This window comes from Rhinopithecus bieti, unplaced genomic scaffold (assembly GCF_001698545.2).
Source record: "Rhinopithecus bieti isolate Rb0 unplaced genomic scaffold, ASM169854v2 scaffold_76666, whole genome shotgun sequence".
NCBI classification, from domain to species: Eukaryota; Metazoa; Chordata; class Mammalia; order Primates; family Cercopithecidae; genus Rhinopithecus; species Rhinopithecus bieti.
This window is the reverse complement of record NW_016829831.1, coordinates 1,736,128-1,758,010: the sequence shown is the minus strand read 5'-3', so window position 1 is coordinate 1,758,010 and position 21,883 is coordinate 1,736,128. Positions and strand designations below refer to the sequence as shown.

The 21,883-nt window shown below is 41.3% G+C and overlaps 1 protein-coding gene across 36 annotated transcripts in view; it reads left to right on the top strand.

Annotated features, from left to right (window-relative positions):
* Positions 1–21,883, top strand: part of MAP4K4 (mitogen-activated protein kinase kinase kinase kinase 4) — a 202,435-nt gene that overhangs the window by 84,355 nt on the left and 96,197 nt on the right. For all 36 annotated transcript variants that reach the window (XM_017864965.1, XM_017864979.1, XM_017864974.1 and 33 more), the window contains exon 3: positions 11,464–11,520. In XM_017864965.1, the coding sequence (XP_017720454.1) occupies positions 11,464–11,520 (57 nt within the window). The remainder of the gene's footprint in view (positions 1–11,463; positions 11,521–21,883) is intronic.

Below are 21,883 nucleotides of genomic sequence, written 5' to 3'. Positions count from 1 at the left end.
TAGTTTAGGTTCACAAACCAGATTATACTGTTTTTACAATAGTTCAGGGACACACAAAGCTGCTTAGGGTTGACTTTACATGAATAGTGTAAATATACGTAGGTTCAAGGGCAGTGTATTTTAGAGTTAGCTTCTTGATGTGCTGAGAAAGAAGAAACGGTTTGACATCTTAATTGAAAGTTGAGTTGGTAGCGAATGGGAAGGGACCATGGGTGGATCAGGAGCCCAGATTTGAATCTGAATCCCTTCCACTCTCTTGCCTTTTGATTTGTGTATGAAACTTTCATTTTTTTTCTCTAAGCCAATGAGAAGAGTTCAGTTTGAGTGCTTTAGTGATGCTTGAAGTGATAGTTCAATATTGAAGTTACACTGTGGATATAATTATGAGAAATCAAGTGTACTGTGAAGTCACATGGGAGAAATGTAGAGAAACTTCTTGGGATTGAGGAAGGGGACCCCACATAATTCTGTGTTTTGTCTTTTGTTCTAGATAAATGCTTAGCTATTATAATAAATAAGCTTTTTATTAAAATCCACTCAGTTATTTTGTGTATGATGTCTTCTGATGTCGTATGGAATCATAGACTCTTGGGTTGCAGTGCTGCATCTGCCCTAGCTTCACAATGTGTGTTTTTCTTGTGTAACCTGAGTTCCCCACTGGTCACTAAGAGGCGCAGTCCATTGAATTGCCACCTGGGAGGAGCTCCCTTCTCATTGGTCAGTTAGTGATCTTTTATTTAGTGCTGAATTGAATTGTCTTCAAGAGTAGAGTAATTTTAACGTATCTTGACAGAGTCATATGATTGAATTTCGTGGTTAGTATTACCATATTGACTATTACTTGGCTGTTGAATGCTCTGTTTTTTAGTGGCTAAAATAAATGAATAACTTTATATGTAAGTTTACCTATAGTAAAAAATGGGAAATTTTTCTTACTATTAAACAAAAGTTACTCAGTCTTTAGCCAGTTGGGTTTTACAAGTGAGCAAAGAGCAGCTGCATATGTGTGATAAATACTACTGATAGCTGCTTGTAGAATCTGAAATCTCCGTTGTTTTGGATGCTTTGACATGAAGACTTGTCAGTGCCCTTTGACTGTTGATGAAAGAAAGCATGTGCTAATCCTTTTTTTGGACCCTTTAGTTGATGATTTTTTATTTGCCAGTCTCCCTCTTCAAACTTAGTTCCTCATACTTGATGTTGTAGTCGAGACTGCAAGGCCGTTACCACCCTTGGAAGGGGCGCTTTCCTTTTTAATGCATCTTCACCAGGTGTCTGTAAAACTCTTCTGCCCTTTTCCGCCATCTGACGCACTGCCCAGCCAGATCTTCCCTCCCCCTTTGTCTTAGTCCATATTGTGCTGCTGTTATAGACCACCACAGACTGGGTAATTTAAGTGAACAGGAATTTATTGGCTCATGACTCTGGAGGCTGAGAAGCCAGAGGTCGAGGGGCTGGCATCTGATGTCTGGTGAAGGCCTTTTTGCTGCATCATAAGGTGAAAGGCATCGCATGGTGACAGGGAGGGGGAAGGGGACTGAACTCTCCCTTTTATAATAAACTCCCTCTGGACATAACTAACCCACTCCCTCAGACTATCCTTTTTACTCCTCCCTCCTGGCCTTACACCTCTCATGAGGCTCCAGCTCCCAACGCTATTGCATTGGTAATGAAGTTTCCAACACTTGAACTTTGGGGACATTCAAACCATATAGCACCCTTTTTGAAAGAATTACTCGTAAACTCTCATGGCCAGATTTCTTCTCTTGCGCCCTTCATTATCTGTTCATTTAAATTGTCTCCGCTTCTCTAACATATAGGTGCTTTTTTACTACAGTGATAGCTCATCTAACTGAAACCGAGCTTGCTGCCTGGTCCCCCGACCTGCCATCTGTCGTAGAACACAGCTGTAAATGACTGAACAAGCATGCAGAGCCCAGATGACTGGGCCCTTTCTTTGTTGGAGTCGGAATGTTACTGCCTGACGTAATATTCCCGGAGGCTATCCCTTAATTGCAAAGACTGGATAGTAATTAGTGTTCATAATGATTTCCCTGGGCCATTAAGAAAAGTACCTTCAATGTGCTCAAGAATTCAGGGTTTAGAAAGATTTCCATCCAGATTGACTCCTTAAAGAAAAAAGATGCGGTGCATAATTTATTTTACTTTTAGTTACCTGCTAACATAGCTATGCAAACTGACTCATTTGTTGGGGAGTGGGTGGTGGCATTAGGTAAAGTCTTAAACCATATAGTCTATTTTGACTGTTTCATTCTTAATAGAAGTCTACACATTCCCTGCAATTGAGGTATAATTTTCTTTAAAGGGAGTGTTGTTTCAGATAAGGTAGCTGCCTAAGAAAGGAATAATTCTATATTGAGTCTTTTAATTTTAAGCTCTTTAGGGAATGGAAACATTGTCTTATTAATTGGAAAGTCCCAGCTGATAGCACTGACATATTCTTGTGCTTCCTTTGCCTGCCTGCTCATCTGCAGCCCTGATGATCACAGAAGGAAGGGAGAAGTAGATGAGAAATAGTAGTTATGAGGATGAAACGTGCACAAATAGGAGCCCTCTCACCTTAGGCTTGGTTTGGGGGTCTGGAGGCACGTGATGAGAACAGCAGCAGATCTGTGGGCTCACGTTTCCTTACTCGTGCTCCATTAGTACTCCAGTCTGAAGGGATGATTTAGTACCAACCAGGAGATGTTTAGAAGACCGAGATGCAATGAACACACGTGTGCATGTGTCTTTATAGCAGCATGATTTATAATCCTTTGGGTATATACCCAGTAATGGGATGGCTGGGTTGTATGGTACTTCTAGATCCTTGAGGAATCGCCATACTACTGTTTTCCATAATGGTTGAACTAGTTTACAATCCCACCAACAGTGTAAAAGTGTTCATTGTGGCACTATTCACAATAGCAGAGACTTGGAATCAACCCAGATGTCCATCAGTGACAGACTGGATTAAGAAAATGTGGCACATATACACCATGGAATACTATGCAGCCATAAAAAAGGATGAGTTTGTGCCCTTTGTAGGGACATGGATGCAGCTGGAAACCATCATTCTCAGCAAACTATCACAAGAACAGAAAACCAAACACCACATGTTCTCACTCATAGGTGGGAATTGGACAATGAGACCACTTGGACTCGGGAAGGGGAACATCACACACCGGGGCCTATTATGGGGCGGCTGGGGGGAGGGATTGCATTGGGAGTTATATCTGATGTAAATGACAAGTTGATGGGTGCAGCACACCAACATGGCACAAGTATACATATGTAACCTGCACGTTGTGCACATGTACCCTAGAACTTAAAGTATAATAATAAAAAAAAAAAATTGGAGGCACCTAGATCTTGGACTTCCCAGTCTCCAGAACTGTGAGAAATAAATTCCTGTTGTTTAGAAAAAAAAAAAAAAAAAAAAAGAAGACCGAGATGTTTGCTGAAGTACTCTGAGCTGTCTCAGGTTGATTACATGCTTTCTTATCTTAGATGGCTCCTGGAGAGCTATCTGGGTAATACGCTCTCCTGCTTTGGTAATTTTGGATTTTATGCAGACACTTTTTGGAAGAGAGCGCCTGTGAGTGAGACCTGTGGTTTTGGGGTTTACAGCGCACAACCAGTCAAGCTAAGCTGGTCTTTGCCTTTTGGGTGGATGCATATAGAAAGAGTGGTCAGTAGATTCCCCAGTGCTGTACTCATGCCATTCAGTTCGTGGTCACGGACGTTTCCATATTTGCTAGTAAAAATAAGAAAATTCAGAAAGGGGAGTAGTTTGGAATTGTCAAGTTGAACTGCGAATGGTATGGATGAGATATTCTGGGGAGAGAATAGACAGGTTTGGCTTAGCTACTAGGTGAGCGTCCTTCTAGCTCTCTGGGATTTCTTTCTAATCTGTAAAATCACCTATTTTGTTGAAGTAGGCTTGCCTGTCCTTTCAATTCTTAGACATTTCAGAACGTAAGTTATGTGTTTTTCTGGGGGAAAAAAAAAGGTATTTGTTAGAATTTACTTGTTACGAATCTAACCTTCACACACCAAACCCCCAGCTAAGACAGTAAGTTGCATATATAATTATAATAAGTACTATGTAAGTCTGAAAGGGGAAAGAGAACTTGAGTTTGCGACTTTTCTTGTAATCTTGAAGAAGTAATTCCCAAACTTCAGAGTGCATTAAGAAATCACTAGGACGCTCGTTTAAAAAGGCATGGATTCCTATACCCCAGTTACACAGATCTGATGGCCTGGGATAGAGCCTGGAAGTCTGCATGTCACAGGTGAAAGGGAGTGATATATTTGTTACTGAAATTGACCTGCCTAATAGAAAAACTTAACATACTTTACCCCCAGTAAATCTCTTAAATCCAAAATATTAACACTCCCAAACCAACACTAAAAAGTCAGCGAACAAATATCAGGAAACAAAGCTTCCCAGTTGATTGGGAATGAGAAGCAGCCAGGTCTTCTCGCTTCTGATGCAGGCACGTGTCGCACTGCCATGGAATCTTCTCTTCTGACTTAGTGACGGAGACTGCCGCCTTCTTGAGGTGCAGTGTATGACAAGCTTCTCTCATCCTTGCATGTCTGCAGAGATGTGACATGGTTTTGTGACATACCTTCTAGTCTTGGGGGGAATCATTGTGCTCTCCCTTTATTTCCTGGCCAGTTGCTACCTCAAACCTGTCCCCTTCTGGGATTTGGAAAGGATTATTTGCAGCTCACATCTTGAGAGATCCATTTTCTGTCCTTTGATGATCTTCAGCGCCATCCAGGCATCTTTGAAGGCTCAGCTGCAGCCTCCTTGGTGGGTTCACACCACTAGCCCCATAGGGATGTGTCCTCCCTTAACAGCTGCTTTGCACATCCTATCAAAGCAGAGCAATTGGTTTCACACTGTCTCCTAAGTGTTTCTACCCCAGGGCACAGTATTTCTCTGTGATGCTCATCTTTTGTGTGTATGTGTTTTTTTTTTAAACACCTCTCTAAATTGTAAGCTCCCTGCAGGCAGGTTGCTGTGTTTTATCTCCTCAGCAGTGTGAGGCATGTCGTGAGCACTGGTTAAAAGTAGTCTTCAGGTTACTGAGACGTGCATTAATAGGCTTCACTATTAAGCAAATATAAAGCCAGTTTCAGGCAATTAATCTCTGAAATTTTTATTTCAGATTAAACTCAACAGATAAAAGGAAGCCTTAATTTATGATGAGATAAAGATGGGAACAACTAAAAGCCTCTTACAGTTTCAGAAAGCCATGGACCAGAGTGGCTTGTGAATGTGTGTTCACATGCCTTCAGGTTCCCTAAACAGTTCCTGTGGGGTGTTCTTTCTTTATCACAAGAAGAAAAAGGCCAGGAGTTGAAAATAAGTTTTTATTATTGGTTAGTGTGTTGCCATGTTTGATTATATCTATTAAAATATGTTATGGAATAATGTACTTGGCAGTTCCTATGTAGTAAGTTGGTTAAGAGGACATTTGTGGTCATTCCTGTTTCAGGTCCACAGCCTGGTATAGAGAACCAGTCTAGGTGTGACTCTTGAGCTTGTTAACCTAGCCCCCTCTAAGCTTTAGTTTCTTCATCTTTGAGTTGAGGATAATGATACTTGCGTTGTGTGGGGAAGTAAACAACAATGCATATAAAACGCTTGTTCACTAACTGCCTCAAGAGTAGGGCCAGCGTGGTTCCTGTGACCTGTTCTTACAGTCCCGCCTCAGGACTGTAATGCTCTCTGGTGTCACAGCATATGCTTGCTGGAGTTTAGGCTGTGTGTGTGCACCCCTCTGGGCTACTGAGGGAGGAAGGCATTTGTTATTCCTAACTTGCGTGTTTACCTTACATAGTATCATAAACATGATACATTTTCCTTGTCTCCTATTTATTCTTAGGCTGTATGAGTACAAAAGTTTTATGATTCTGGATAAAGGTGAGATTTAGGGAGAAAGCACTATGAATGGAAAAAGTGCTGTTGAGTCATGTGCACTTCCTTGCTAAGATGTGAGGTGGTGGCACCATTTAATAGCAAGGCTCTGTGAGAGAAGGTCAGAGGATGAGTGGGGAAACTTTCTGATAGAGTGGTTGGTATTAGACCTCTTCCGATTGGAGTCTTGAGGTGAAGGCTCTATTTTTCATTGCTTGAATTCATTCACTCCTCAAAGTTCCTCTTAATATGGATGAGACCAATGGAATTTGCCTCTCGACGAATATACTTACTCATCAAATGTGTTTTAAAGGGTAATAATTGGAGTTTAGGTAAGGATTATGCAGCATGAAGTTACCTAGCCTTTAATGATAGTAGAACATTTGAGAAGATAGGAACATTGCCATCTTTTTCTTTTTTCTTTTCTTTTCTTTTCTTTTCTTTTTTTTTTTTTGAGTTGGTGTCTTGCTCTGTCGCCCAGGCTGGAGTGCAGTGGCACAATCTTGGCTCACTGCAACCTCTGCCTCCCAGATTCAAGTGATTCTCGCGCCTCAGCCTCCTGAGTAGCTGGGATTACAGGCGTCCACCACCATGCCTGGCTAATTTTTGTATTTTTAGTAGAGATGGGGTTTCACCGTGTTGGCCAGGCTGGTTTCGAACTCCTGACCTCAAGTGATCCACCTGCCTCGGCCTCCCACAGTGCTGGGATTACAGGTGTGAGCCACTGCACCCGGCCAGATGTTTTTCTTTTGGGATTTAAAAGCCTCCTTTTGAATGCTGTTCCTTCTGCCTCTAGGCTCCTCTCTATGGGCCAGAGACAGATTTCATTCTAGTGCGATGGTTTTTCAAGTGCGAGGTGGCAATTTTGACTTGGTTGGAAACATAAAGGAGAGTTGAAAATCAAGCCGTTTTCTTCAGCTTGGACCTCTGTTAAGAATAGTTTGAGTTTTCTTAAAAAAATAAACATACATTTTTGTGAAATTTAAAGACTAAAAATGAACCAGAAACTAAGAAGGTTGCTCTACCAAAGGGGATGTCGGTTGTGGTTATTTGAGCCGTTCAAGTTACGTGAAATGATGTTGATTGAAAGAAAAATTTTAATTCTAAATCATGCTATGTCTGCTAACCCTTAAAAGCATAGAGGCGAAATAACTTAGGCTGTTTCTCTGAAAACAAAATATTTTGATAGAAATTTGACGAGTTAGTAGAAACAGTAGGAGTCCCTCTCCTGAAGTATGTATATAAAATCACTGTGGAAAGGGGATCCTGCTGCTGCTATTGTACTGTGGGCAGATAACTGAAGAAAATTCAAAGTTCCTCATCTGTAGAATAGGCTAGTGACCTGCTTTGTTGCCCTCATAGGGTTTTTTAGGATCTGTTGAGAAAATAGATGTGAATAGTATTTGGGGGCTTTTTATCACTAATTATCTTATAAACACATTAATGTTTACATGGTGCTATATAAATAAAGCTAGCGATGAATCTTTAATCTCTGCCATCTGGCATTTTATATTTATTTTATCCCTGGATGGGATACTGTGCCCAAGAAATGTAGGTAATAGGACAAGAGAGTAACATTCATAAATGGATGCTTGGTATGCATATTTAATACTGACCAAGTAATTTACTGGTATATTTTAAGAATGGATGATACAAGGGGAAAAAAAATCCTGTTAAATATTAAATTCAGAATCTCTCTATGCACAAGTTAGGTGTTTGAGTGACCCAACATCAGGTGGGTCCAGAGTAATCCAGTAATCTAGAGTTAGGTGAAGGAACATGATTTATTGCTCATTTTCAATGAGCAGTCTGGATGAAGCAGCCCTTAAGAAATCTTATAGAGGCCAAAATGGGATGATATAATAGATGTCTAGCCCCAAACATCAGTGACTAATGCCTTTTCCTGAGTCCTTAAGTTCCCAGCATAATGCAGTCTGTTTATGGTTACACGCATTTTCATTTTCTCTTTAAATACGCTTCAGGTGGTATGAAGGAGGGTCGTGTGTTGTAGCTAAAGAGATGCCAGGAGATGTGTGGCAAGGGCCTCCCTTGTGAGTTGGGCCACCCAGCTTGGGCAGGCCTAGGCTTGTAGCCCACCCTGAGAGGAGTCAGTATGTTCCCTCTTGGGTAGTATTGAATAAATCACAGGCAAACTTTTGTCCTTTAAAAAACTCTTGGTGTAGCTTCCTTAGTACACTATTATATGCATATTAACATTCAGTACATTGAATCCCAGCTTCAGTTTTTCTCCCAAGACTATTTTGCTGGCCATTTTGGTTCCTTTACACAAAGGTGACCCATCTTAGTAGGTGGATGATTACTATTAGTTTCAAATTTAGAAGTTTGCTTTTTTTTTTTTTGGAGACAGTGTTGCTCTGTCACCCAGGCTGGAGTGCAGTGGCACAATCTCAGCTCACTGCAGCGGCCCGATCTCAGCTCGCTGCGGCCTCTACCTTCCAGGTTCAAGCGATTCTCCTGCCTCAGCCTCCTGAGTAGCTGGGATTACAGGTGCATACCACCACGCCTGGCTAAATTTTGTATTTTTAGTAGATTCGGGGTTTCACCATGTTGGTCAGGCTGGTCTTGAACTCCCGACCTCAGGTGATCCACCTGCCTTGGCCTCCCAGAGTTCTGGGATTACAGGCGTGAGCCACTGCACCCAGCCCTTTTTTTAAAAAAATAGAGAAATACGTTATTTTAGCACTCCATTCCTTCCCCTTGCATTGACCATTCCTTTCAAAAATTAGAAATGGGCCTACATTGACTACACTTGAGACAATTGCAGTCTACGAGGAGAAGGGAGCAAGGGAATCAGCATGGGCCTTTGTTGGAGTGGTATGAGGATGCATCCCTGCCGAGAGCCCACTGTGTGCTGGGTGCCAGGGCCAGGACTCGGGCCTTACGGACTCTATGCACTTTATTTGCCAGCTGCCTGACTAGAGCAGGGATGAGGCACCTGAACATGGGGTCGGAAACTCCTAGAACTTAAGTAACTTCCCTGAGGAAATAGGTGATGAGGTGGTGGACAAGGAAAGACACTCAAGGCTGCCTGGGTCCCAGATTCGTTTTTCCTGGTACAGTGTCTTGTTTGAAAGGAAGGAGGCAGAATTCTTAGGTGATTTTCTGATTTAAATTCAACATGGACCTAATTTGGAGACCTACTGTGTGATAATGAAGACTGATGCTGTCACATGGTCTGGCCTCATCACAAAAATAATTGATTAGTTGTTAGTTCCCGATACTCTGTTCCCTAAGTAAGGGAGACTCATGGTTTTTTTGTTTTTTTTTTTTTTTTTTTTTTTTTGAGACGGAGTCTTGCCTCTGTCCCGCCCAGCGCTGGAGTGCAGTGGCCGGATCTCAGCTCACTGCAAGCTCCGCCTCCGGGTTCACGCCATTCTCACTGCCTCAGCCTCCGGAGTAGCTGGGACACAGGCGCCCGCCACCTCGCCCGGCTATTTTTTGTATTTTTTAGTAGAGACGGGGTTCACCGTGTCTAGCACGCGACTGGTCTCGATCTCCTGACCTCGTGATCCCGCCGTCTCGGCTCCAAAGCGCTGGGATTCACAGGCTTCGAGCCAAACGCCGCCGGCCGACCAGCACCGACTCATGTCTTCTATGCTAATATGTAAAGCAGATGCTGAGTGAATTCACAGTTCTCAGCTGTTATGCCACTTTCTAAGTCTTGAGGATACACACTTGTGGTCTTGAGTTCAGGCATAGAAGGAAGCATAGACCATTTTCTGTTCCTCCTTATGGCTTTATTTATGTTAACATTTATTTGAAAAAAGAAAAAAGAAAGGTACTACTCTATAAATGTCTGAGGAGGCTTTTTCATAGACCTGTGGATTTTCTTGATTTGTAGAGATCTTAGGTGTTAATCATATCAGATACTCAGAAGACCCTTCCATCCCCAACGTTGTACTAACACATTCCCAATGCAGCATACTTATGCTCTTGAAAAGAGGGAGAGCCAGGACAGTGCGTTTGACATTTTCTCTTATCATTTGGTTTCTGTCAGCGAGAAATATGCTTTAGTAGTTTGGAAATAAAGTCACTGCAGGGGGTGAATGACAGGTTTGAAGGTTGATGAGTTGCTAAGGAGATGATCTTTGTGTGCTTATGTGGAAAGTATGAGAGGATCACTTAATACCATAACCTCTGAAGTTTTCTACTCTTTCTCCTGGGGTTCAAGAAAACCATCATTTGGTTTCAGGTTGTGTTGACAGTCACAATCAACTATAGGAACTATCATTAATTTAGGGAAACCAGGTTCCAGGGTTGTGCTTGACCACTGACCAGGTGCCACATAATGTTCTTTGTGCTCCATTTGTTGTACACAGCAGCCATGTGAAGTGGGTACCACTATGATCTCCCTTACACGGATAGGAGCCTGAGGCACACCAAGCAGAGTCTTGCCCAGGTGCAGTTACTCAGTGTCATAGTTGTAATACAGTGTCATTTTCATAGAGTTGCTTTGTCCAAATTGTAACTTGAGTTCCTGCACAAACTCTCCTCCTCAGATTTGAAGTTTTAAAGTTCACAGCTCTTTAAATCATGAGAATACAAGGGAGACAGGCTGTTGGAAAATATGGGGATGTTCTTTCTGTTTTCCATCTGTTGCAGAAGAACTATTTCTCACAAAGTCCTTAAGTAGATCATGCTGAGCATATCTGGATGCTCTTTGCTACTGGCCTGAGAAATGACCAGCAGGGCATTGCAAAGAGTGAGTAGAGAGTAACAAGACTGACAGTAATTCAATCCAGTACTCCTCATCTGGGTGTAAGGAGAATGATACCAACTATGACTGATATCTAGTGATACAAATGGGTTACAGAATTTTAGATTCTAGGTGAGGCGTTATAATACACCTGTAAGAAACCTATCTCCCCCCTACCCCCCAATTTCTTTATACACTTAAAAAAAAAAATCCCAGAATTGTAAAGAAGTATATAAAGAAATTGGTGGGAGGAGGGAAAGAATTTTAAAAAGCGAATTTGTTTGATAGTTTCCTCATGTTATGCTTTAGCTTGTTTCTTTCTTGCAGTCCCCACATTGGGACTGCAGGAGAGCTTCAAAGAAGACTTTCAGTATAATTCTTGTGAAATAAAGTAATGGGTATTGGGAATACACAGGGAAAATTATAGTTATCTATTTTGACGGTAAAATGTCTAGAGGGTTTTTTGGGGTCATTTTTTTTTTTCTGTAACAAGTTAAGAAGGAAAGAATGGCCAGTGTGATTTGTAGAAAAAAAAAGTTTCTTCAAGATAGTGTTATGTAAATTAAACCTGTGAAGGAAATAAGTAATTGATGCTTTATCAAAAACTCATTTGTTCAAGGAATTGTCTTGCTTAAGTGTGGTTCATTATAAACTATATTATTATATTGGAGAGCACAGGACTATTTTGTCATCACTGTTGGTTAGTAAGAGATGAGTATAGATGAAATACGATTTGTTCGAAACGTCAGCTATTTTGTTCTAATGATTGTGCAAAAACATTGGTGCTCATTGATCTTTTTTTTCTGTTTTTCAGGGTCGACATGTTAAAACGGGTCAGTTGGCAGCCATCAAAGTTATGGATGTCACTGAGGTAAGATTGAGTCACACACCTTTTTAAATAAATTGTTAGATGGAAGACAAAGATTCCCCCAACAACATAGAGTATTACTCTGTTTGGAAAATCTGATCACTTGAACAAATTGCTCTCCTGTGGCATTGTGGGTTCATAGGTCCAGTGGACTAGTTGGCCTAAATTGTAGTACACGGTCTCTAAGTAACTAAAAGGCAGTAGCATTTTCTCAAAACACATGCAGTACACACACACATCTGAGTGATGTCATCCTTGGCAACGTAATGGGCCATAATTGGAAACATCTTCTCTAATGGAAAAGAAAAAATTTGAAAAGGGATCATGGAGGTCACATGAATAGGGAGATTGAGGGTTTCGAGTGGAGAAAAGCTTCTCTAGGGTATTAGGCCACATTTGTGCCATTTCTTTCATTTTAACATGGGGAGGAACACAGACCCAGCCAAGTTCCCAGAGGTTGGAAAACAGAAACATCTGCTAGAATGCTGAGCAGATTGTTGGCAAAATTTAGTAGCAAAAAATAGTTCTTGAAATGGTCGCATGAGGATTTACTGTGCAGCTTTAGATGGGAAAGAGGAGAATGTGACCGAGACAAAAAGTAAGTGTACGTGTGCCCATATGTGTGCTTGTAATATAAGCATGAGCCCATATTTAAATTCTTTAAAAATAGTAATAGATTATAATGAACTAAATCCATTTCATTTAAAGTATTTTTATCTGAAATTTTACTTCATGCTCATGTTTACCTCTAACTTGCCTAATTATGAGTAGGATTCAACATCATATTTCACAGATTCTAGAAAGAGTTCACCAGTAGCATTGGAGATTTGGGATAACTTTAAATCCAGCCATAATTTCCACAAGTCTGGGGTCAGTCAAGGGAGATAATGGCTAACCGATCTCCAGTGTGCTATCCAGAGAGTGAAATCTCCTTCTTTGCCTTGCTCTCTGCTTGGTCTCTGACAACATGGTCATCTTCAGAATGGGTATTTGTCAGTAAGAATTGGAAAACACTGTTGTCCCTGGACCACAAGACAACTGATAGAGCCTTTCATAAATATTTGAAGATGTAACATTTTATGAGGTGACCACTCTCTTTTCTCTGTTAAAGAGAATCATGGATACTTTAAAATGAAAATGTACCGTTGCTTTGTTGAATGGCCAAAAGCTTCTCCTTGACATACTCTGATGTAGACTATTCTGTTGTATTACAGTGATCCTATCTTGGTATACAGCTCAGTGGGACATTGGATGCTTTCCAGTTAAATATTTTTTTAAGATGTTTTTAAAGAGTGGCGAAGGAACCGTAACTTCTTGCTTATTTTATTTTGAATACAGTAGTTGAGCTATTTATGAAGGACCCTCTCTGTGAATGGAATGACCGATACCACCTTCCTACCAAAGTCTCCATTCAGAATGCTGTGCATCTTGCCAGTGCTATGTTGGGAGTGGTGTTACGGGAAAATATGGTCTTTCCATTATTTATTAACACACTTTTTGACTTGTTTACTGGCAGACTTGTAGGTACAATTTTAAATGTAATCTTTTGGAATTTTATGAACTGAGAGTTCACCCTTGCAGTGTCATGCAACCTGTGCTGCTTCCCCTGACACTGCTGTTGTGGCTGGTCTGGATATGCCCTCTTTCACATCTCTAATGGAATCTACATGGGGTTCGCCTTCTCTGTAGGGATCTTCTTCACCTAAGCCTGGCTGTGATTATAAGTGTGCAATATATGATCACTGTAAAAAAAAAAAAAAAAAAAGAAGTGTAAAGTATAGGAAAATATAAAGAAAAAGTTAAATCCTTATAGTTCTGCCACATTATTATTATTATTATTATTATTATTATTATTATTATTGAAATGGAGTCTCCCTCTGTCACCCAGGCTGGAGTGCAGTGGTGCGATCTCTGTTCATTGCAGCCTCCACCTCCTGGGTTCAAGCAGTTCTCCTGCCTCGGCCTCCATAGTAGCTGGGATTACAGACTCCCACCACCACGTCTAGCTAATTTTTGTGTTTTAGTAAGATGGGGTTTCACCATGTTGGCCAGGCTGGTCTTGAACTCCTGACCTCAAGCAGTCTACCGGCCTCAGCCTCCCAAAGTGCAGGGATTACAGGCGTGAGCCAGCGTCCCCGGCCCTCTGCTACCTTATAATAGCTATTGTTAGTGCTTTGGTGTATATCCTTTCAATCATGTCTCTGTGAACTTAACTATAAAATACGTACTCATATGTGTAATGGATGCTTTTGTATCCCACTTACTGAGTATCCCACTTACTGAGTGGGATACAAAAGGTATTTTCTTGCCTGGAAAATCAGGCAATGTTGGACACATGCATGATGTAAGTATATTTGGGACTCCTTTAAAAGTAATTATTGCAAAACCCATGTATTCAGGTAAAATGAAAACCAGATGGTGAGTCCTCAAATAAGTATTATACAAACCCAATCAACCATTTACCATATTGTCCACTCAGTCATGTTTCTTGTGTGCTGTTTTCATGCAGTGACCTTTGCTATAGCACGGGGCACAGTCGTTGCCCGTAGTAAGTGTTGTTTATGGATAGAGGGCCGTGTATAGCAGTCATCCTGGAAAACATGCCCTTGCCAAGCCTGCATGTCAAAGCTCCTCTGAACTCCTCTTGTGCAGTTGTAGGCATTGGCCTGGCTGGGACCTGGGAGCAAGTGGGGAGCAGGCTGAGTGAGAGAGATTTTGCAGCATGTGCTTCTGGTCCCAACTCCAGCAGGAGGGGCTGTTGGAGCGGGTTCTCTTGATGAGAACAGGACTCTTCATGGTTTTTTTACCTCCACTTAGTTTCATCTCAGGAGCAAAAAAGTGCAAATACTTGTTTTTGGGAAAAATCACAGATTTGTTCTGACTCTCTAGGTGAAAGTGAGAGGCAGTTACCAGGCTACTAGTTATTCCTCAGGCCCAGAAGGCAAGAATTGCAGCAGGTGTGGGAAGTTGAATGGTGTGGCTGCGTTTCTCCCGAGCTGTCAGCTGTTGGCAGGCTGAATGAATCTAGCTCTGGAGCTGGCTGCAGACAGTGCAAAGATGGGGGCCTACTTCACTGGCTTTACTTGATTGTGTGAATCTGGAAAACAAGACCAGCTGAGAATTCAGATTTCATCCTGGGGTGAGGTGACAAGGGACTGTGGAGGAAACCAAGGGGCCTGGAAGTAGGGAGGCATTTATATGCAAGAGATGTCAAGTTCTCTTCAAATTTGGTGTGTGAGTACTTTAGCTGTATTAAGAATTGACTATCCTTAGGATTTTGAAAGGCTCTTTTTAAGGAAAGTGTGTCTTTTATCTGATTGGTTTTGGGAAGGGCTTAAGGAACAGATTAAGGATGTGCTCAAAGTGGATGATATTAGGACAGCAGATCTATAATGTGTTTGTTTGTTTTAAATAATGATAGATTCAGAGGATTTGCAGAAAAATGTATAGGGAGGTCTTGTGTACCCTTCATTCAGTTTTCCCATGATAAAATTTCGCATAACTATAATACAGTATTATAGCTTAAGTACACATACAAAACAAAGCATGGCAAATGATTGCTTTTACCAGTGATTCTCAACCTGGCTGGAGTTCATAAACTCTTTGAGTGAGGTGTGTCTCTGAGAACAGAATTTTATTTTGCATTTTAATAGTGTCCCCAAACTTTTATTATGAAAAGTTCATACATCCAGAACTGTTGAAAGAATGAACACTCTCAACTCTTCACTTGTATTCAATATTTGTTAACATTTTGTTCGTGTGTGTGTGTGTACTGTTGTTGAAAATAATTACAGCTATCACCATGATGCTTCACCTGAAATTACTTGAGCATGCTTGTCTTAAAGACAGTCTACTGCGTATCATAAAATTGCACCTAATGTTCAGTCTACATTCATATATCTTTGTGCCAAGAATGTTTTGTAACTCTTTTGAATCATAGTCCAGGTTTATGGATAAGATAACTAAGTGTAGTGCATAAACCTGGACTATGATTTTTAGGCTAGTAAGTTTCTCTTTACCTTCCTGCCTCCGTTTTTATTTTTTCATAACAGAAAATTGACTTTTGTAAGAATTCAGCCAAATTGTTTTGTAAAATATCCTGTATTCTGGATTTGATAGTTTCCTCATGTTACGCTTTAACTTGTTCCTTTCTCTCCTCTATTTCCTGTAAACTGGAATTATGTTGAGAGGTTTGATTAGATGCAGATTAAATATTTTTTGGCAAGAGCACCTCAGTGGTGGTATTGGGTACTTGATATTGCCTCAGGTCAGGGGGTACGTCGTTGTAGGTGAAGCCCACTTCACTCATAGCCTTCCCATTATTAGTGAAGCCAGGTTGGGTCACTGGATTGAAGAGGTGACTGCCCACGTTCTCCACCGTAAGGGTGCATTATTAGTTTTGCATTTCCTAAATAATCTATCTCCAGGGTGATACTTGGGCACTGTGTGAATATTCTGTTCATGAGTAACCTTTCAGCTAATGGCTTTGGCATTCATTTAATGATTCTTGCTTAGGTTAGTTATTATTGCAAAATGATGATTTTATATTCTTCCTTCTGTATTTATTAGTCAACAACAGTCTATAGAAGAGTTTCCTAACTACCCCTGCCCTTCTCTCTTTGTCTGGATATTGCTGTGGACACGAGTGGTTTTGTTTAATGTGTTTCCATCAATAACAGCTGTTATTATTACATAATCAAGTTGTACCATATTTGGCAATGAGAGCCTTTGACATGACCCCAGTGGGTCCCCAGTGGAGTCTGCAGCCTTTCGACATGCCCCGTTAGTTTTGAGTACCTCTTTGTTTTTCTGGGACAAGTAGATATTTGAAACTCATCTACCAAGACATGGAATCCTCTGCTCTGAGGAGCCTTAATTCTGTTTTGGGAAATGTATTTAGAGACTAACATCTGGATGCTAAGTATACTCATTGCTACTGAGGTATTGCTGCTTCTAGGCCCTTTGAGTAGACAGAGCTAAGAAATACATTTTCTTTTCAAAACCAGAGTTTTTTTCTTAATTTCTTCTATCTTGTATATCTTATATTTGTCTTTTCTCTTACACTGAAAATACTGAACTTAAAACAGATTTTATGTTCAGTGAATATAAAATTATTTCAGTATTACAACAATATTACTACTTAAAATAGACATGGAGGGGAGAAGTTTAATATTTTTCTGAAGTTATTTTGGCCCTTTGCTTTGGATAAATCAAGGACAAACATTTCTTAGGTTAATGCACAGAGAACAGAGGCAAACTTACTATGTGGTGTTTTATGTCAGTTGGGGATGAAACGGTGCTCTTTGGAATGAATGATGTTTGACTACATTTCATCAGCACTGAGTAGCAGAGCTGCATCCAATCCAGTCTTCTGGCCTGTCCAGTGGTCTTTCCAACATTTGGTCCTTTTTCTCAGCCACTCGGGCATAGGATGGTGTTAAACCAGGGGATTCTCAAAATGTAGCTATTGGACCAGCAGCTGCTGCGAGTACTTGAAAACTTGTTAGAAATGCAGCCTCTGGTTCCATCCCAGATTACTGCATCGGAAACTTTGGACTGGAGCCCTCCAAAAAATTCTAATGCGCCTTCAAGTTTGAAACCCCCTGCTTTAATGGAACCTTAGGAAAGAAAGAGCCCACTCCCTCCTGTCTGTGGGTGAAGAACTGCAGCTCAGAGACACTGATCCTTCTTGCTCAGGAGTACATTGCTAGATACTGCAGGAATTAGAACCTGGATCTTTGATTCCCTGCTTACTGTACTTGTGAAAGTATAACCATTTCAAACATCAGGTTTTTAAGTAAGCTCGTTGAGTGAGCTGATTTGATCTGAACTTCAAAGGATAGATGGATCTTGACCACATTTCTCCTTTTTAAAATTTGTTTTTGGCGGATTTGTCAGAGCAGACTTTCTTTTAGTGTTAACACTACAGTGTCTGTGAATGGTAATTCTGTCATATTATTTAGGGGATGGGAAGATGTTGGGCATTATGTCTGCTACCTTCTCGTTGTTAAATACATTAAAATATCACTTTTGCTGAAGACTTTTTAACACTCCCAATACCCTCCTCAGCCACTTGTTCAAATGATCCACTCTCCACCTGCCTTCTTCCACCTGTGGCAATCCTTTTTGCTGTGACTTTCTTCCCTGCAGGCTCCTTCTTCAGCCCCTCTGTGATTACAGCCTGTTTGGTCCTTTGACAACTACCTTTGCCCTATGAACTGTCTTCCTCTGCTGTGTATGTGTGTGTGGGTTTTTTTTTGTGTTTCATTTTTGATTTTTGTTTTTTGAGATAGGCCTCACTCTGTTGCCCAGGCTGGAGGGCAGTGGCACCATCAGGGTTCACTGCAGCCTGGACTTCCTGGGCTCAAGTGATCCTCCTACCTCAGCCTCCTGAGTAGCTGGGACTACAGATGTGTGACACCATGCCCAGCTAATTTTCAAAATTTTTTTGTAGAGACTGAAGTCTTACTGTGTTGCCCAGGCTGGTCTCAAACTCCTAGGTGCAAGCTGTCTTCCTACCTTGGCCGTCCCAAAGTTCAGGACTACTGATGTGAGCCACCGATCCCTGCCGATTCTTCTGCTGTTTTAATTGTTAGCTAGAGAACAGTGGCCACATGTTCATTTTAGATCATATCCTCTTTTGGGATTCTCTTCGCCTTTCTAGGTTCATGACAGCACCCTTTGTTCACATGGGTGGTGCTTAGCTTATATTTGCTCTTTCTGAAGAATGTCCCAAGACAAAAGGCAGTTCTTGTTGTTCTTCTCCTTAAAAAATTAATTATTATTATTATTATTATTATTATTATTTTGAGACAGGATCTTGCTTCATCCCCCAGGCTGGAGTACAGTGGTGTGATCACGTCTCACTGTAGCCTCAGCTTCCCAGGCTCAAGAGATCTTCCCACCTCAGCTTCTCGAGTAGCTAGGACTAACATTTTTTGTAGAGACCTGGTCTCCCTGTGTTTCCCAGGCTGGTCTCAGAGTCCTGGGCTCAAGCTGTCCTCCTGCCTTGGCTTCCCAAAGTGGTGGGATTATAGGCGTGAGGGACCACACCTGGCCAAAAGGCAGTTTTAAAGGAGAATTTCCAACAGTGTTTTGAGCAGTAGCAAAATATATATATAGTGTCCCTTTTAAAAGATTAGAGACAGCCTTTATATTAATATTTATGTGCTACTATATTTTACTCATACATTTACTCATTTGTAGGCTAGTTTTAAATATTAAAAAGGAATAGAGAAAAGTATATTCACTCTTACTGAAAATATGACTAAGCACTAATTGCTTTGTTCAGATGTAATTTTGGTTCATTGGATTGGAAATGGCAAATGTAAACCATGGTTTGTAGGTTTTTTGTTTTTGTTTTTAATGCTGTTCATGGAGTTGCACTAATTCATTTATTTAAACAAGTACTGAACAGTTAGTCTTAAAAACACTGTTCTCTCTGGAGTGGAATAGAAAGATTAATTATGCTTTAGGAGTAACTATTCTTGATTTCTTGGTAAATTAAAACTTGCTGTGAAAGGATGATCTTTGTAATTATTAATGAGCATTCTTCAAGCAGATTGAACATCCACAGTTTCTTAGTTTAATTTCATCATTTTATGAACCAAAGGCATTTTTTTCTAAGTAAAATAAATGGTTGAGTAAAAAAATCACCCAACACATTTTATATAATCTAAATTGCTGTTTTTTTTTTAAAATGGATACTGTCCTTTCACCATCCCATCTCCTTTCCCCAGCTGCTGCTGCTGCTTTCTTCTTTCTTTATTCCTTTCAGCTTTGGGCTATACATGCAAGGTTTTGTTTTTTGTCTTGACACTTCCATTCTTGCTTCCGTTCCCAGTAAATGTATTGAAAAGAATGTCGTGTTGGAGGTCCCCAAGACCATCCTCAATTTCGATTCCAGCACATAGGTGTACTCTCCGCTGTGATTTACAGCACAATGATAGGATCCAGAGCAAATTCAGCAAGAGAACAGGCACGTGGAAGGAAGTCTGAAGGGATTCAGGCACAGACTTCCCAGAGTCCTATCCCAGTGCAGTTACACAGGCCCTGCTTAATTCCTCTGGCAGAGCTGTAATGGCACATATGAAATATTGTCTACCAAGGAATCTTGCTAGATACTCAATGCCTTGCATTTGTATTTGGGGATGGTAGTACAAGCAGCCTGTGCCTAGCATGCACCCAAAATTTCAGACTTCCAAAAGAAAATAGGTATATGGCGTAAACCACATTCTAGGTACTGCAAGCCACTCTTAGCCAGTTCAGGGAGTGGTGGAAACCCTACCCAGATCAAAATCCCAGATGCCAGGCGAAGGCCAACCTTGCAAGCTGCCCTTTTTAGGGATGGCGTCAGGCCTCAGGACTAAACAGACACCTCTCCTGAGTGCTGCGTTGATATATCACCTGCCTCTTCAGGATCTCTGCTTGGATGTGGATAACCTAAACTCGACATGTCTCATGTGAGTTCCTGTTCTTCCCCCATAAGCTTGTTCCATTTGGAGCCTTGTCTTTTCTCAGTTGGTGGCAACTCCACCCTCCTCATGCTCAGGCCCAAAAGCTTTTGCATCCTGGGTGGATTGCTTGCTTTCTGTCTTGTACCACTTGGCTCATCTGTCAGGAACTCCTATTGGTTCTGCCTTCAGACAGTGTCATTTGTGTTAGAATAATCTTGAGAGATAGTGGGTGTGGGTAGATTGACTACAGGTTAGTAACTACTAGTTAGTATTTTTGAAATCATAAAAAGTTTTAATGAGTCTGATGGTCCTCATAGTCTGTGAGAGTCTGTAAGAACAAACACACACAAATCTGACCCTTCTCACCACAGCCTCTATGCTGCCACCCTTGGCTGCGCCTCTGGTTTTGGCTGCCACCGTCTGTTGCTTAGATTTCTATCGTAGCCCCTGTCACGAGCCTGCTGCCTCCATGGTGGTTTTCTAGCCACTTCTCACTGTAGCAGCTGAGTGAAGCTTGGAAAACAAAGTCAGAATAGAGTATTTCAGAGGCTGCTTACTTAGCTCAGAGTAAAAGCCCGGGTTCTTACAGTGGCTGACACGACAGGGCCCTACTTGATTGGCCTCCCAGCCCTCCTCTCCTCCTCCTACACAGTCACTCCAAGCACACAGGCCTGTTCACTGTTTCTCCACCCTGCTCGCCTGATCCTGCCAAGAGACCTGTCCCTTACTGTTTGTTCCCTGTGCCTGGAATGCCACTCCCTCACAGCCGCCCAGCTCACTGCCCGTACCTTCTTCATGCCTTGACACAGCACATGACCTCTTCCTACTCCTAAAGCTCTTGCCCGGTTCTGTGTCACCATATCTAACTGTCTTATTTATTCTACTTAATGTGTTTCACTGCCTCCACCATGCCACTAACTGCCTATCCCCCAAGAATATAAGCTTCATACATAGTGACAAGGATCTTTGTCTGTTTTTTGTTTTTGAGTTGGAGTTTCCCTCTTGTCACCCAGGCTGGCGTGCAATGGCATGATCTTGGCTCACTGCAACCTCTGCCTCCTGGGTTCAAGTGATTCTTCAGCCTCAGCCTCCCGAGTAGCTGGGACTACAGGCGTCCACCCCCATGCCCGGTTAATTTTTGTATTTTAGTAGAGACGGGGTTTCACCATGTTGGCCAGGCTGGTCTTGAACTGCTGACCTCAGGTGATCCGCCCACCTCAGCCTCCCAAAGTGCAGGGATTACAGGCGTGAGCCACTGTGCCTGGCCAGTTCTTTTAGTGATGTTTCATCCCATGTGCAAATTCAGTGCCTAGCATATAGCAGGCATTTAGTAAATACTGTTGAATAAACAGTGCTTCCCCTTCTTTTTATATGTAAACCCCCAAAACTCAAGTAAGTACCTATACTTGGTTGATGGTGTGTGTGTGTGTGTGTGTGTGTGTGTCTGTGTGTGTCTGTGTGCACAGGCCATGAAACTATTTGATGATTACACAGTTTAGATTGTCTTTTAATTATATAGTGACATGTCCTTTGAGATGTGGTAAAATGGTGAAGCAATACAATTGGAAAGAGGTTTTAGATAACCTACGTCCATTCCTTTGAAACACTTAAAATGGTGAAATCTCTTAAAAGGATCTTTTAGCACCCCTGCCCTTTTGTTTTGCCCTCTGAATTTAGTTCCAATAACTGCTTTCCAGTTTACATTCTCTTCATAGGACTGGTGTATAAATTCTAGCCTAAACTAACCTGTCCATATGATAAAGCTTTCTGGAATTGCTTGTTTTATTAGTCTGTCAGCGTCTCATGAAAATCTATAGTAACAACATACACAGGATCTTAAACATTTATATGACAGTGGAATCATTTTTAGAATAAAAGCTCTAATTGAGAAACGAACCCCCCCCCCCCCC